A 17,350-nucleotide genomic window follows, 5' to 3' on the forward strand; every position below is an offset into this window, starting at 1 on the left:
TCCAACTTGGGTGCAGCCCCATACCCTTCCAACTACCTGGAAGACAAAACATCCTATACCTATCCTGATATAGAAACAAATATCAAACGGTGAAAATCCATACCTATCAACTTACAACTAGCTAAATCATTGGATAGCCCTCAGCTATCCCAGTATTCCTCCTGGGATCAAAATCAAACACACCACAACAATTAAAAATAGAAACATTAAAAATAAAACAATGTCATTAAAATTAAAAATCAAATCAAATAGAAAACACTACCCTTCAGGGACCTACCCGCCAAACACACACCGAAACTACGACGTTGGTACAACGTTCGAACAAGTTTTAACACCTCCTAACCAGTTATAACAACCAATATAACAAGTTGTAACAACGTTCTAATACGTCATAAACACGTTAAGCCAAGATCTAACAACTTTATTACAAGTTGTAACAAGCGGAAAATAGACAGTTTCGGTTTGTGTTTCCAGGGTAGTGTTCCACTCCACACCTGTGGCAACTGCCCATTACAGCGTATCTGGATCCTTAAAATCTAATGAAAATACACAAAAATATTTTTATTACAAAAAAAATGTCCACAGAGATGTCTCTTAACCAACAAAAATACACTGGATATGAGTTTCTAAAACTTCTAATATCCCAGAGTTCATACTCAAGTCCACAACAACAGCGGGTGAACACATTTTTCAGACTGTGTACCACACCCTATTGTTCAATTAAGTCTAAAAAAAAAGATAATTAAAACAAAAAATATATTAACATTAGTTTCTAGGATCTAGTAAAATCTAGATAAAGTTCCCCACTGATCAACATTTCTAGAAACCGACTAGATGGTTACCAAACCTCTTCAATCATACAACATATCTAGAGACAGGTTAATTTTCTTGTAGCAATTTTCTAGATGTTCACTTTCTAGATTTATTCCTCTATTTCACGAGTTCTAGTTTTCAACATTTACTACGGTTCCAGGGTCACTTTTCCGACGGTGTACAGATGTTTTACTCAAATGTAAAATTAAAAGTTGAACTAACTGTTACGAGTTAACACCATCTACTTTTTAATATCATTTATTTTTATATGAAACTCTTTCTAAGATTTCAAATTATTATTCGGCAATTATTATTCAGCAAATAATTATCACTGATTTAAAAAAAATTATTTAGATTTGTAACCTTAATTGACAAGTTATATTTATAAATCATCACAAAATTACTTACGAATAAATCTTCATATATAAATCTAAAATATGTGATACAGGTAAAATAAAGGGGTTATGTAGATTACATATGTCTACCATATTTCCATATTTATCCCAGATTATGAGGAATATACATAAAAAATTTAAATCAACTTGATATGTGTTTATAAGAAGGTATCCTTGATCAATCTAAACCCCTCCCTGTGTGTGTTGAAAATTGGTATTAATTTAAATTTTTATCGATTGAAATGACGTAATTCTTTATTATTAATATCCTGACTTTGATAACGATTATGATACATTGGAGATATCCAACAATTGTTCCCTTTATATATAATATTTAAACATAATCCACGTTAATGGTATGATCCCATGTTAATTCGTTCCACAGATCCCAATAACACGACAGAAACGACTTATGCGAATAAAATACAAGACTTTATGTAATACTGAATATGAGCTCTCAATGAAATAATAACAATAATAATATAATAAAAATATCACGATAAAACGAAATAATATTTAGTAATGAAAAGGTTACTGTGCATATGACCCTTGCATAACATGTAACTTGAGGAAGTTCGTCCTTATTGCCTCATTACCATCGACCTGTCCTTCCCCCCGTGCCACCAGACCGATGGTCACGCAAGGTCATCAACAATATTTATGTTGCGCCTAATTTCACGGTTGAGAGAAATTATTTGGTAAAAATGCATCTGGCTCTTTTTTTTTTTTTTAAGGAATCTTGCTGCATGGGGAGGGACTAAGACAGAGCCTTCTGAAAGATGGGGCTAATCTGTCTGAAGTACGAAGATAGTGTGTCTTACAGTGTGGGGTAAGTTTCGTACGAGGCGTCTGAAAGGTCAGTCTTGCAGGGTGCTCTTACGCGATATTGATCGTGTTAGTCAATTATTCATTTTAAAGCTTAACAAAAGCCGATAACCTTTATAATTCTTTCAGAGAACTTAAAATTAATGTTCAATTTATAATAATTAAAATACCTTTAGTAATAATATTTAGTTTACAAATATTTATAAAATCTTAAGTCACTGGAAATATTGAATCATTGCGAACCTTTTATCTTCTCAGAGTCATTTGGTGCTATTGAGCTATTGAGTATGATATAAATATTATATATTTTGTAATCCTCTCCCAAGGATTACTAAAAAATAACGTAATCTTGCCGTATTCAACATCAGAAAATTCTTTACAAAGTTTAGCATTTCTTTTACGATGAAATGTTGATATCTCTATAATATGAATAAGTGAGATATTCAATCAATTTGTTAGTAAATAATTCAAGCTTTTGCTTGCTTTATTACTTTGCTTGCTGAACTGAAAGACAGCAAAACTTAGATACTACATCAATTACTCGCGAGTTTGAAATATTAAGAGATAAAACATATATTCTTCACCCTCCAGATGATAGAAGATATTTGCGTTGAATGGAAAATATCCAAAAGAAAATTAATAATAGTCATAATGCTGTTGTGTTTAATGACATGTGTACCTGCTTCCAATATATATATATATATATATATATATATATATATATATATATATATATATATATATATATATATATATATATATATATATATATATATATATATATATATATATATATATTTACCTAGAAGGGGTACCACCTCTGGTGCAAGTGTAGGGACCCATAGCCTCGGAGAAGAAAATAAAGAGTACTCAGAGAAGACCTTGTGGATCCTCACTGAACACTTTGATATTTTCTTCTCCTACCACCCCTATTTTTTGTATATGTGTGTATATATATCTAACTTTATTTGAAAATGTTATTACATAAAAAAAGTTACAACATTGGTTACATATAGGGTACAAGGCTAATTATCACAAGTTGTATAGCTCCTCCAGCTCCTCAGATGGTGGGCAGGAACCATGGATGCAGTGAGCATTTCCTCTCTGGATTGCCACACTAAGGCGCTGAAAGAGAAAACTGGCAGCTCTAGTGTCTGTAGTTGTTTCGATTAGCTTAGATCCCAACTCCTTCAAAAAGCTAGCAGAACTTTTAGCCCAGGCACCAAGTGTCTCCAAGGCAATGGGGATAAAATTGTAGTGGTGCTCAAGGTCTCTGTATTTACGTGACTTGGCTGCTTCCCGGTGATTGGCAGCTCCTCCTGCTTTTGTAGCACTGAAGTCAACGTAGGTGCTGGCTAAAGTTGAAATGGAAGTGTAGTCCCACACCAACTGTCTACCATTCTTCCTGGGGTTCACCATGATTTCGTCTGGGCGACCGACAGGCTCATCAGAGTTGCGGGACATTAGGTAACGGGGCTCTCTCTCTGCTGGACAAGCGGTTGTGGTAAGGCTTCTCTTAATAATGTCGTTGACCTCGCCATGCCTTGCATGCCATCCTCCTGTCCTTTGGCAGAGAAGGCCATGCCGTCCGTACCTGTCGGCCTCTGCCTCGCCGCAAATACACCTGTATTCGGTGTGGATTGGGGCAGCGAGGAGGAGAGCCACGGCAATTCGGAGGGCCTGCAGTGTGAGACGGGTGCCGGTGGCTGACATTGGGGTTGCTAATAGGAAGTCACATGCATGGGGAGCGGCTACAGCTCTGAGCCGGGCAGTGTCATGTGGTGTTGTCGCAGCTTCTAGCAAAGTCGCAGCTTCTTGGTCTGCAATGGGGCGATCCCAGCTGGATTGCTTATGGGCTTCAGAAGGTGGTGGTTGGGATGCTGGTCCTGCGAGAGAGACCCATTTGGTTGTGCAGTCTGTGAAGCTGGGATCATGTACCCCAGCCTGTTGAACTAGGTGCTCAGGTAGGATTTCCTTCACCAAGTTGTCAGACCCCACTGAAGAGGACAGGAACGCTGGTACAGCAATTTGTGTTGCTGTGCGCACATCAAGGTCCCTGAGTCTGACACGAAGGGAGGCCTGTTTCCACTGTGAGTCGCTGAGGGAAAGATTGAGGGCTTTTTCTAGTGTTTATTTCAGCAAGCTGTCGTACCCTTCTAATTTAATATTGTTGAAAGATGGCGAACATCTCAGAAAGTAGGTCAGCCTGGGGAGGGATATACATATACATATGTCGTACCTAGTAGCCAGAACGCACTTCTCGGCCTACTATGCAAGGGCCGATTTGCCTAATAGGCCGAGTGATTTTCTTTATTTCCAATAAATTGTTTCCAATTTGTTTATTTTAATTATAATTATTATATTATATTAAGAACATAAATTATTGATTTAGTTATGTTAGTTTAGGTTAGGTTAAGATAGGTTAGGTTAGGTAGGGTAGGTTAGGTTCGGTCACATATCTACGTTAGTTGTAACTCAAAAATTAACAAAATTAACTCATACATAATGAAATGGATAGCTTTATCATTTCATAAACAAAAATCTATATATTTAGAAATTCAGGACATCTTGGCTTATTAGGCAAATCGGGCCTTGCATAGTGAACCAAGAACAGCGTTCTGGCTTTTAGGTACAACATATATATATATATATATATATATATATATATATATATATATATATATATATATATATATATATATATATATATATATATATATATGTCGTACCTAGTAGCCAGAACGCACTTCTCGGCCTAATATGCAAGGCCCGATTTGCCTAATAAGCCAAGTTTTCCTGAATTAATATATTTTCTCTAATTTTTTTCTTATGAAATAAAAAAGCTACCCATTTCATTACGTATGAGGTCAATTTTTTTTTATTGGAGTTAAAATTAACGTAGATATATGACCGAACCTAACCAACCCTACCTAACCTAACCTAACCTATCTTTATAGGTTAGGTTAGGTTAGGTAGCCGAAAAAGTTAGGTTAGGTTTGGTTAGGTAGGTTAGGTAGTCGAAAAGTAATTAATTCATGAAAACTTGGCTTATTAGGCAAATCGGGCCTTGCATAGTAGGCTGAGGAGTGCATTCTGGCTACTAGGTACGACATATATATATATATATATATATGTCGTACCTAATAGCCAGAACGCACTTCTCAGCCTACTATTCAAGGCCCGATTTGCCTAATAAGCCAAGTTTTCATGAATTAATGTTTTTTCGTCTACCTAACCTACCTAACCTAACCTAACCTAGCTTTTTTTGGCTACCTAACCTAACCTTACCTATAAATATAGGTTAGGTAGGGTTGGTTAGGTTCGGTCATATATCTACGTTAATTTTAACTCCAATAAAAAAAATTGACCTCATACATAGAGAAAAGGGTTGCTTTATCATTTCATAAGAAAAAAATTATAGTAAATATATTAATTCAGGAAAACTTGGCTTATTAGGCAAATCGGGCCTTGAATAGTAGGCTGAGAAGTGAGTTCTGGCTACTAGGTACGACATATATATATATATATATATATATATATATATATATATATATATATATATATATATATATATATATATATATATATATATATATATATATATATATATATATATATATATATATATATATATATATAATTGCTTAGCATATCATACATATAATTTAGTTGTACATAATGTTTTCAATTAATTCAATTAAAAGTTTATTATGTGCAAGAGTAAACAAGGTTCAAACACACTGGCGTTATTATATTGTAATATCCAACGAGACCAATATTGCAAATGACGTTTTTAGAATTAATTATTGAAAATTCCTGTAAGCCAATAATTGCTTAATTAAAAGGTCTCCCTATTACCTTAACTCCTCAGAGCTGAGGCCTATTTTGTTGGCAGTAATATGGATGGCAGAGATGAGGACTAATGGGGTCGCTGCAATAGGGAAGACAGAGGTGAGGGCTACTGTAGTCACAGTAATTGGTTTGGGCTATTGTAGTGTGATGACCAAACCACACATCTGAAGATGGAGACATGACGACGTTTCGGTCCGACTCTCTGTTTATCAATGATCGTCTTGATGACGTTCTATCTTTCCATAGTCAGAAGGCGACTGAGGGCATTCTTCATCTCCTGTTTCCCACTGACGTTTTCCTCGAACTCATCAGACTCTGTGTTGACTCTAATGCTTCTCTTTCTCTTTCTCTTTCTAATTTCCACCTTCCTTTTCTTGACGTTCACGTTCACTGCTGTGTCTGATCTCTCTATCTCTGTCTACCAAAAACCCATGCATAGTGGTATGTACATTTACTTCTTTTCGTATCATTCTCCTTCTGTCAGGAAAAGTGTTCTCGTCTCTCTTTTCCTCCGCGACCTACGCATCAGTGACCCTCAGTTTCTTGATTCCAAAATTTCCTTTTTACAAATCTTTCTCTCGCCCTGGTATCTAACGAGCCGTACACTAAATGACAGACTTAAGGAACACAAAAGAAGTTTTAAGTATGTAGACACAAACTCTCTCCTGTCTCAGACTCTTCTGTCATGTTAAGGACTCTAATCATCCTATTGATAAGTCTTCTTCTGAAATAATCTGTCCTACATCTGCTCTTCACAGACGCCGATACATAACCTACCCAACATGAACCTTAGTCCTGGCTTTGTTGCTGTTCACTCTTCTCTTTCACAGTATATACTCAAATGCTCTAAACTTCCTAACAAACGTATCCTGATTTAAGCTTACCTTCTTTTCCTTTTCTTGCCCTCCTCTTATTCTTTCCTTATCCCTTTCTTCCTCCATACCATTATTACACTCATCCCTGTCGTACTTTTCATCCTATTCTTACCTTTCACCTTACTCTTACCTTCTTCTAAGAATTACCTTTTTCTCTTACCTGCTTACATTACGTAACCTTACCTTGCCATACCTTACTTACCTTACCAGCTTATCTTAAATTTCACCTTACCTTACATTACACCTTACCTTCTTCTAGGAATTACCTTCTTCCCTTACCTGCTCCTCCCTTCATTCCTTCCTTATTTATACCCCGTTCCATCCTTTTTCTACTCTCTACTACGGGTTCACCATAACCCGTGCTACATGGAAATTTTGTTCCAGTAGCTGAATCTAAAACAACAACCTCTTTCTACTATAAAGATTGATAAATTTTATCAATCTCTTTCTACCATAACAGAGAGTAGCAGAAAGTTCGCCCTTTGCAATATGGTATGCAATAGGCCACCAAGTTAGACAGGTTAAATATCACGAAAGGAATCCACAGGGAAATATTAGTTCGGTTATATAGACTACGTCTAGGTTACAGATGCAACTGGGAAATTAATGAACCCAAGAAAGCGGGTATGTATCTTCTGCCAAACAATCACAGAAAACCCACTATTTCATTATCTCCTGGAATGTGAAGCAACCAACGACCTTAGAAGAGCTTTAAGAGTCCCTGAATCTTGCAGTCACCACCCTGAAGCCATCAACACTGCCACTCTTCTGGTAATGAAAAGTGTCCAGCAGCTGGACACCCTCATAAATACTGTCAAGCAGTGTCCTCCCCGCGATAGCAGCCACATAGTAAGGACTGACGATTTAATGCGAGCACAACAATCAGTGTATCCTTTTACGCCATAGGCACAGGAACCACCGGACGAGGGTTCGAACCTATGCACTATCTTCATCATTACTCCTGTCGATCTTCTCACTGATATATCACACATTGTTATTGTGATTTCTCTGTGTATTGGCTATGTTATATGTAAACATCTGCATGTTTCGACTGTATGTTCTTATCGCGATGAGACAAAGAAGTGTTTCTGAGTGGGATGAGTTTCTGAATGTCGTCCTGTTCCGAGTCGACTATGACGAGTTGCTAGTTCATTGATATTATTCCATTATTGGTCTCCTGTCTGTGTTTCTTACTGTAAAGTAAATTTCTGCTTTATTTCTCGCTTGCAATATTATGTAGCTCACACTATTAATCATTTCTGGTTTCCCTTCCCTAGTATTACTAGGGATTATTGTTATATATGGGGGATTATTATTAGTATTAGTATTATATATGCACTGCCGTATATTCACCGAGGGAATTCTCTATTCACTGTCTAGAGCCAAATGGTCACCACCTCTGTAAACAGAGAGTTGTCGGATGAAGGACCATCCTACGACCTCCTGCGGCCGTGTTGTCGTAGGAGGCCGAATTTTGTCAATGTCAGTCAACGTATTTGGCTTTCCCGAATGTCGTCATACACTTCGCGATATCTCTGATCACTGTTCCATCACTGTAGCCCTAAAAAATTGACGCTTCTGACTGGGCCAAATCCATACATTTTTGTACGGAGTGGTAAACGTGAGAGGAGACCGTGACATCTATCTCACACTTACCTTCTATGTTGCTAAGTCTAGGCTGACATCTCTCTCCCAGGCGGGCCTTACTGCTTACTCGTATCTGGTATGGTTCACACGGACGAATATTTATTATTTTATCTAAGCTGACATCAAACACAACGCAAATCTTACTGCTTATTGGAAGATGACATCACTCAAGAACAAATCGTACTGCTCACTTAAGCTGATATTCCTCTCACAGGCGAATTCTACTGGCAGCTAAAAAGTGAAAATCATGGAGAGGAGAAAGATATTGAAAGAGAGAGAGGGAGAGAGAGAGAGAGAGAGAGAGAGAGAGAGAGAGAGAGAGAGAGAGAGAGAGAGAGAGAGAGAGAGAGAGAGAGAGAGAGAGAGAGAGAGAGAGAGAGAGAGAGAGAGAGAGAGAGAGAGAGAGAGAGAGAGAGAGAGAGAGAGAGAGAGAGAGAGAGAGAGAGAGAGAGAGAGAGAGAGAGAGAGAAAGAGAGAGAGAGAGAGAGAGAGAGAGAGAGAGAGAGAGAGAGAGAGAGAGAGAGAGAGAGAGAGAGAGAGAGAGAGAGAGAGAGAGAGAGAGAGAGAGAGAGAGAGACAGACAGACAGACAGACAGACAGACAGACAGACAGACAGACAGACAGACAGACAGACAGACGAGAAAGGAACAATAGAACATGCAGAGAGAAAGAGAGAGGGGGGGGGGGGAGCAAGCCACACAAATCCACAAAATACAGACACTAATATCAGGTTTAACATAAGCTATAAACCCCGGATGTAAACCGTCATAAAGTAATATCAAACAAAATCCAAATGCCAGTTGTAATTAAATTAATGGTCCTGGAGACAGCAAAAGCGTTTCGGGAAATCTTCATAGAAAATCAAGCTTTTGTGGCACGGAAACTTAAGGGCCCAAAAGTTTAATTAGAACAGAAGTCTCCAAGTGAGTGATGGGATGTAGTGGCGTGAGGTCCATCATTCACAAGGGTTCCGGCCGTTAAGAATGATTATGTGAAAAGTTGTGTGCTTCGATTTTGCTATTAATTAAATGAGTTAATTAGACCATCTTCAAAAATGAATTATAGCTTTTTGTTAAAATTATCTGGTTTCAAACAATTATTCATTATTGTGAGGTAAATGTTATGATACAAGAACGTGATAGCTCCACTAAGCTCTTACGTCTACCCAACAGAGGCCTATCAATATTTTCTAGATGCCTGGATATTGCACAAAACATTCGCGGTCATAGTCGTTCATGTGGGCTGGACAGTAGAGCGACGGTCTCGCTTCATGCAGGTCGGCGTTCAATTCCCGACCATCCAAGTGGTTAGGCACCATTCCTTTCCCCCGTCTTATCATAAATCCTTATCCTGACCCCTTCCAAATGTTATATAGTCGCAATGGTTTGGCACATTCCCCTGATAATTCCCTTCCCTCTGCAGTGGATCGATTAGGGGATAATCTGGTGAATAATTTAATAGCAATGTTTCCAACTTTCTTCAGATTTTCTAAATCTAATTAGTTGTACATTATTACCTTCAAAATTTCCACAGAAATTTCAGAGAACTGTAGCTTACTTATTCCAATGGAGTGACTCCTCTTCTAATGTATGATGGATGTCAAGTTGCACTAACTCCTTTTATTGAGGCGAAAATCAGCAGCAGTCTATATTTGTAATGATTTTTTTCTGTTGGTAGATCTGTGTTGCCGTACTTTAATATCTGGAAAAAAATATGACACTACATAAAGATATAGCATATTGGCTCATTTGTACTGCTTGGTCTCAGAGGCAATTCGATACTTTGTGTGGACACTCCAATGCCCCCATTAGCGCTTACGCAACATCCGCTGCCCGCATTGTCATCCCTAGTCTCTCTCTCTCTCTCTCTCTCTCTCTCTCTCTCTCTCTCTCTCTCTCTCTCTCTGATGCTCTATTATAGCACAGTCTATCTTACCACTATGGAGGTTCCTGCTTGTTAAAGTTTGATAGGCCCAAACCTGTACAGAACAGGTTTTTATTCCCCATACTGTGCTGACACGCCTTCTCTTGCACATCTTCATTGCTCTCTTTACGGATGGATCAGAGTCTGCTCATGACGTTGAGTTTTCTGTTATGGTCATAGCAAACGTTTATGTGTCGCCTCCCCCAGTAACTCGTATTTTTACTGTGTTGCTTCATGCGATTTTTCTGCTCTGCAGCAATTATTTTTTAAGCGCCTATATTTGTTTGCTAAAGTAGTTGACTCTAGCAAAGAGTTTTCATGGCCTTGGAGTCTTTTAAAGCCTGTGGTGATCGAACTTGGGTTGTTTTTAATCTGTAGCAGATATGAGGTGTTGAGGAACAAAGAGCATGGCGACGGGAAGAGGGACGCTTATGGTCACTCCGACCGGAAACTACGATACCGCTAAGGACCTACACAAACCACCGACACATGACAGGTTTACTGGTAATGAGGATTTTTCGCCCATTGAGGAGAATAAAGAAGACGTGTTCATAAACAGCAAGAAATCAAGCACCACAGTGAGGCTAACAGACTGGAGACCGTGAGCCGTCGGCCTCAAAAGGTAATCGAAGCCCCTGCTGGCCCAGGCCCCACGCGGCCTCCTGTACCATCAAGCGCTCAACCAACTTAGGACAGATTCTCCTGTTCTGAAAACCTTCATCATATCCGTTGAAGTCATTGCCAGGGATAGGAGTGCTTTTGATAATAGGAAGACAAAGCGTCACATAAAATGAAATTCCCAAGATATTTAATATCATATTACAGGATATAAATCCAACCGAACAAAAGAATTTTATCGCAGTGGACTACAACCACAACATGCAACCTACAGAACTCAGAGACTTTTTTTTTTATAAAAGAAACCACAATGTACAAACAGACAACCACATTCAAATAAAAACAAGCGTACATACAGGATACACAGAATACAGTAATACAACATGTAAAGAACCTAAACACAAGAAGAATCAAAAGTTAAATACGCATGTTACAAAGCATACAACAAACCCCAACATGGGCACATAATACAAAACAAAAATCAGAACAGGGCACATAACTAGGACAAGAAACACAAAGCATTAATAACAGAGAACTGAACCACACAGGGAACCTTAAGTACAAAACCAAACAAAAAGTACAAAAAAACACATGCAAATGACCAGAAGGCCGTAAGGACACAAGTACATAACATAAACTATCACCACACCAAACACACCAATACAGCAGCACAACAGCACAACCAGCCACGCATAAGACACACAGAGCCGGAAGTATAAAACAACACCCAACCACACAGAACATATACAGAAAGACACGGACATACAAACACACACGAAATCCCCACACAAAGCAAACCCACAACCAAAAAACCGGAACACGCAGGAACCGGAAAACAAAACCAGCTCCACCCGGACACACACATGCAACCCCACCCCACAACCACATACCCATGCGCTATCAACACAACACGAAGTAATCAAATTGGAGGATATTTCTCCGGGAACTTCCACGATGGATACTTCCACTTATAAGCCTCCCATATCAAATACTCCTGTTCGGTAGGGGAACGGCCCTCACGATACCGCGGGTACGTCATATACTCAGGGACCACAAAATCCGGCGAAGCGTTCGCCCCCAACCAGAGGACTCCGAAGACGAAGAACTAGTCAGGTGAGGCAGGAACACCGCCGCCAAGGAAGCAGGAGATACCGGAACAGCGGGCAGAGGCTGCCGAGGCGGCAACGCCTCCAAAAAAGCAGGAGACATAGAAGAAATGGCCCGAGACGTGTGGGGCGGCAAAACCGCCGCCAACAAAAGAGGGGTTGGGGGAGGGGGCACGGAACCCTCAGAGCGAGCAGTTTTATTCAGCACCACCACCACAAGGTTGCCTCGCCCACTCTCAACATGGCAAGGGGAAACCATCTCCCACGTGGAACTGGAACCATCCGATGCGAGCGACGCACCCGAATCAAGAGCCACAGGCCCCATACCTGCCCCCACCCCTACAGCAGGAGCCACAGTAGATCCCACTCCATCCACCGGAACCCCACCAGCATCAGACGCACCATCCTCACACTCCACAGAGAAACAGCTCACAGAAGAAACATCAACACTCGCCGCATCCTCACATTCCTCTGCCCACGTACGAGGAGGCAAAGCACCCGTATCCGTACCTGAACGCTTGGGGACAGGCCGCTGGTCATTGGAGCTGTCACCCCCCTGCAGGAGGCACCCGAGAGGAGCCGGTGACAAGCCGCCCCAAAACCGGGGGAGCACGACCCCGCAGAATGTTAGCCTCAACGACACAGGGGACGAGACCGCCACCCACAGAGGAGACAGGAAAAGGAACAGGCGCGGCCGCAGGAGGGGAAGGGATGAACACAGGTGAGGGAGCATGCAGGGACGTCGAAGGCGACTGAGGCGCAGAGGCGGAAACAGGTGCAGAAGCCGTCGGAAGTGAAGAGACAGACTGCGGGGGAGGAGCCGCACACACCACCATCCACACATGCCGGGCCAGCAGCCGAGGAATGCAGAACCACCACTGGGTCAGCAGGCAGCAGGGGAACCTCCCCACCCACTCCATCAGAAGGCGACAGGTCCTGCGCCATCAACAGGGGAAAATCCTCTTCCCGGAACAAATTAACAGGTGCAACCGCGATTCCAGTGCAATCGGCTGCTAGATGCCCCTCAAGGCCACAACGAAAACAGGAACGCGGTTGCCCTGCATAAAATGCCAGCAGAGTGTACCCCAGCAAGGTAACCGTGGAAGGAATCGGGGCCTTGAGTCTTAAGGCGAGAGTCCGTGTACCACAGGAGACCCCACGTCACCTTCTGGAAGAGAAGGAGTTCATACAGAGGGATACCACCATGCCATATTGGCCAAAGTATCTCCGAAGCAGGCTCTCCGAAAACTCGAAGGGCACACAATGCAAAGCCACAGTGGTAATTGAGCAGCAGCGGTCGGAAATGGCGACCGTAGTGCCGTCCCCAGGGTAGGTCAATGTTCGCCCATCATAGCGGGCTACGATCTTCTCATACACCGCCGTGGAGTTAAACTTCACTAGTGCTCAGTGGGTCGTCACGATCTGGATCCCGTACATTTCGGCCACACGAACACGAAACATGTACAATAACACAACCTCAAGAGCATGGTATGAAGCCCCATGGCGCCGACACGCCAAACAGCACCCTCCCTCACGCAACTCCAGGCAACCAAATCCAACCCACCCCGAGAATGACTCAACACTCGCCGCCAAGTGCATCAAGTCCAACTCAAAAACATTTCTGGTTTAGTCGTCGCTCTTGTATCAACTGTAAACAACATTAGCAAGTCCCAAGCCTTGCCAAATAAACATTGACGTGCAGTAGTGATGCGTCTCTTAATATTATCACTTGTGTAGTCATCAGGATAAGAACCCACCACGCAAACTGCACCATAAAGAAGATATTGATGGTGCCTCTAATGAAGTCCCTGATACAGCCTCTAAAGAGACCATTCCCGCCTGTTTTATATCCTTATCTCCCAGAAGGGTGTTCCTTACTCTAATTTGTATCATGTAACTTAATCTGTCCTTTGCAGTCTTTGAAGATTCTTCAAAGACCCTCGGCTAGCTCTTCCGAATAACAAATTGGATGCAAATAATTGTTGTGTAACCACTTAGTCTTCTACCTATCACTTTAACAGGAAGTGGTAAACGCCTCTGGCTACGTTGTCTATTGGTCGCTCGAATAGACAACCTAGCCAGCTAGGTTGTATATGTTAATAGAATAAAATACTTCGCCTTATCGTGCACATATAAATGACTCAAGCATATTATGTGGAACAGTGAAACTTAGTGGAATACTTCATTTTACTGTCAGAACTGCATTTAACGGATTTCCTTTTTATAAATCTTCCTTTGAGTCGTGTGTCCCTTGACAAAAATACTCGGTGAATATTATAAGTCTTTAACATCGCTCGACTTACGTTTTTGTTCCCCCGTATTGGCAAACTGAATAATGTCTAGGAGTTTCGGGACAAGACGGTGCTAAATATACTTCTAGGTTTGGTGTCTTGTTTTGATAGTTATTTGTTTGTAAAGAATGTGTAAAAAATGTTACATAGGATTAGAATAAGTTTGATTATGGATGAAAAGTAATCAATAAGAATAACAGTAAAATGTAATTGTGTTACTGTGAAAGCCCATTAATTATCTAAAATGTTTTGATATATTGTGTTACCGGAATTCATATTGTGTCATTTAATTAATAGAGTGTTTGGCAGGGAAGGCAATGAGGTGGTCAGTACTAGCCACTTCTCTCTGTGTGTGAGACACACCAACGTCTACGTCTTCTGTTAAGAGGATTGCCTCGTTGGCCACCAGGGGGTTCGGATGGCTCGCCTGACCTGCCAGTTGCTCCCTGGAGTGGCAAGAGGGTGGGTGCAGTTTGGCGTGTCGGCGACATGGGGGCTCCCCTCCCCCTTGTTGTGCATGCCCAGTCTATAGGCCTCGAGTTTTCTGCTCGAGCGGGATATTCTGAGGTGGGATTGGTGCTGTGTGACATACTGTGGGTCCCTGTGGGGGATATTTATGGCATTGAGCTGGTGACTGCCAATAGGGTGATTGTTAAACTAACGACGGAGGAGGTGTATAGGGCGTTTTTACGTCGTTACGAGGGGTGGACCTTGCCCCTGCCCAAAGGTGCAGGCACTGTGACTGTCTCCAATCACAGTGGTGCCGTCACGTATGTTAACGTGCATGGGGCACCCCTGGAGTTTCCGGAGGGGCTGTTGAGGCGTTATTTCGGCCAGTTTGGGGCGGTCGTCAGTGTGCGGTTGCACCTGCTCTCCTTGGGTCCGCTAAAGGGCGTGCGGTCAAATATTCGCATCCTAGGAATGAGGCTGCGGGCGGACATTCCATCTCAAGTGAAGCTTCTGGGGTGTTCTGTTCAGGTGTTTTATGCTCGTCAACCCCGTACGTGTTACCGTTGTGGCCTCTTGGGCTATCAAGCTGCTGGGTGCTCTAAACCTGCCATTGCACCCGTCAACCTCTTCCGTGAGGAGGATTTCCCACCGCTCCCTGTGGAGGAGGTTTCGGTGGCTGTGGATGTGGACGACTCTTTGGCTGCTGCCATGCCCCGTGTGTTGCCTGATGCGCCTCCTGCTGATGTCGCCCCTCCTCCGGAGGCTGTGTCGCCTGTTGTGGTTGCCTCTCCTCAGGAGGTTGTGCCGCTGTCGGGTGTTCGTCCTGCCCCGGTTGCTGTCCTGGATACTCCCGTGGTTCTTCCGCCTCCAGTCTGCACGCTTCCCCCGTCTTCCTGTTCTCTGTCTGTGGTGCCTGTCACTGAACCCTCGCCGTGTGCCCAAGCTGTGCTGGGTGCTGGGGTGGCTGTAGGGCCTCCTACTGTGCTCGACCTGGTTCCCCGTGTGGTTGAGAATGCTGCCGTCCGGCGGAGAGCGTTGGTTCGCCCAGCTTGTGTTGACCGGGTCTCTGGGTTGACATCCGGCACTGATGATGTACGGCTGGTGCCCAAGTGTTCCCGGAGATCTTCTAATTGGGCTGATGCGGGGGAATTCGACGATGGTGGATCTTCCAGTGACGGTGGTGAGGTTCCAGGTGCGTCGCATTCCTCGGTGGTGGCGGAGGTCCATGTGCCTGCGGTTGCCAGTGTCGATGTCTCTTCTAGTGAGGTGCCTGTGGAGCTTGCTTCCGGTGCGTCGCCTGCGTCGGATGGTTCCGGTTCTGCGTGGAGGGTGGTTCCTCCTGCTGGTGAGTGTAGTGACCTGATGGTGGTGTTAAAGAAGACTGCTCGCTCTGGGGGTTCCGTGACTCCAGTTTCGTCCTCTGGTTTATCGGAGGCGGTTTTGCCGCTTCTCCCGTCTCCGGCCGTCTCTACTGCATCTCCTGCGGTGTCGGGTGTGGAGTTGCCGTCTCGGCGGCCTTCGTCGTCTTCTCCTGTGCGTCCAGCGGCAGGGTCGTCTCGGAGGCCTGCGTCCGCTTCCTCCGTGTCTTCTGCCTCCCTTCGCTCTGCTTTACCGTGTTATGTGACTTCTGCCGCCCAGCTCCAGGCCCATAAATTCGGGAACCACCATTTCCGCCTGATCTGGTGGTTCCCGAGTTTATGCACACCCCCCCTCCTTGAAGCAGGGGGGGGGGGGGATCGTTGTCCTACCGACAGGGAGTACGGCTGTGTGGGAAGCTTATAAGCAGAAATATCCTCTGCATGATTTTCCTGAGAAATATTCGCCTCCCACTGATGAGTTTCCTCCTTTTAATTGATTTTTTTTTGTGTGTGTGTGCTATGTGTTGTGGTGCTGTGTCCGTTTGTGTGCGTGGGGTGCGGTTGCGTGCGCGCCTGCTTGTGTGGGAGTATTTTATTTAATTTTTTGCAGTTATGTATTTGTACCTCTCCGTGTGGTTTTCGGGGCCAGTTGGCTTGTTTTGTGTTGTTTCACGAGTTGGGTTGTTGGGTGCGGGTTTGGGTATTTTCTCATCGTACTGCTGTGCTTATTGTTTTTGTTGTCGGCCCTTCAGGCCGATCTTTTGTGTTTTTGGTAATTTATAACTTTGTACCTTTGTAATTTATAATTGTGCCTTTGTAATTTCTACCTTTATGCCTTTGTCCTTTATAACTTTGTGCCTTTGTGCCTTTGTGATTATTGTAATCTGTTTGCCTTATGCAAGCTTGCCTGTACGCTTAAAATTGAACGACACGTCTTGCACTGTTCTTTTCCTACTATCTTGCATTGTATTTCGTTTTTGTTGTCAGCCCTTCAGGCCGGTATTTTCTGTGTTTTTGTGATTTTGTACTTTGTGTAGTTTTCTTGTGTTTATTTCCATTACCCTCCTGTGTTGTATTGTTGTTTATTTTTTCTGTGTTCTATTGTGTTTCTGCTCATTGTTGTGTTTTTGTTGTCGGCCCTTCAGGCCGGTATTTAGTGTATTTGTCTATCTTTGTTTTGTGTTTTTGTATTTGTGT

At 42.6% G+C, this 17,350-nt stretch overlaps 1 protein-coding gene across 1 annotated transcript in view; it reads right to left on the bottom strand.

Annotated features, from left to right (window-relative positions):
- The window catches only part of LOC138367482 (putative per-hexamer repeat protein 5), a 47,370-nt gene extending 32,534 nt beyond the window's left edge, over positions 1-14,836 (bottom strand). The window contains exons 1-2 of the mRNA XM_069329149.1: positions 14,778-14,836; positions 10,920-11,086 (exon numbers count right to left, since the gene is read on the bottom strand). Of these exons, the coding sequence (XP_069185250.1) occupies positions 10,920-11,086; positions 14,778-14,836 (226 nt within the window). The remainder of the gene's footprint in view (positions 1-10,919; positions 11,087-14,777) is intronic.
- Positions 14,837-17,350: the final 2,514 nt, after the last annotated feature.

The sequence above is a fragment of the Procambarus clarkii genome, chromosome 22 (genome assembly GCF_040958095.1).
Source record: "Procambarus clarkii isolate CNS0578487 chromosome 22, FALCON_Pclarkii_2.0, whole genome shotgun sequence".
NCBI lineage: Eukaryota > Metazoa > Arthropoda > Malacostraca > Decapoda > Cambaridae > Procambarus > Procambarus clarkii.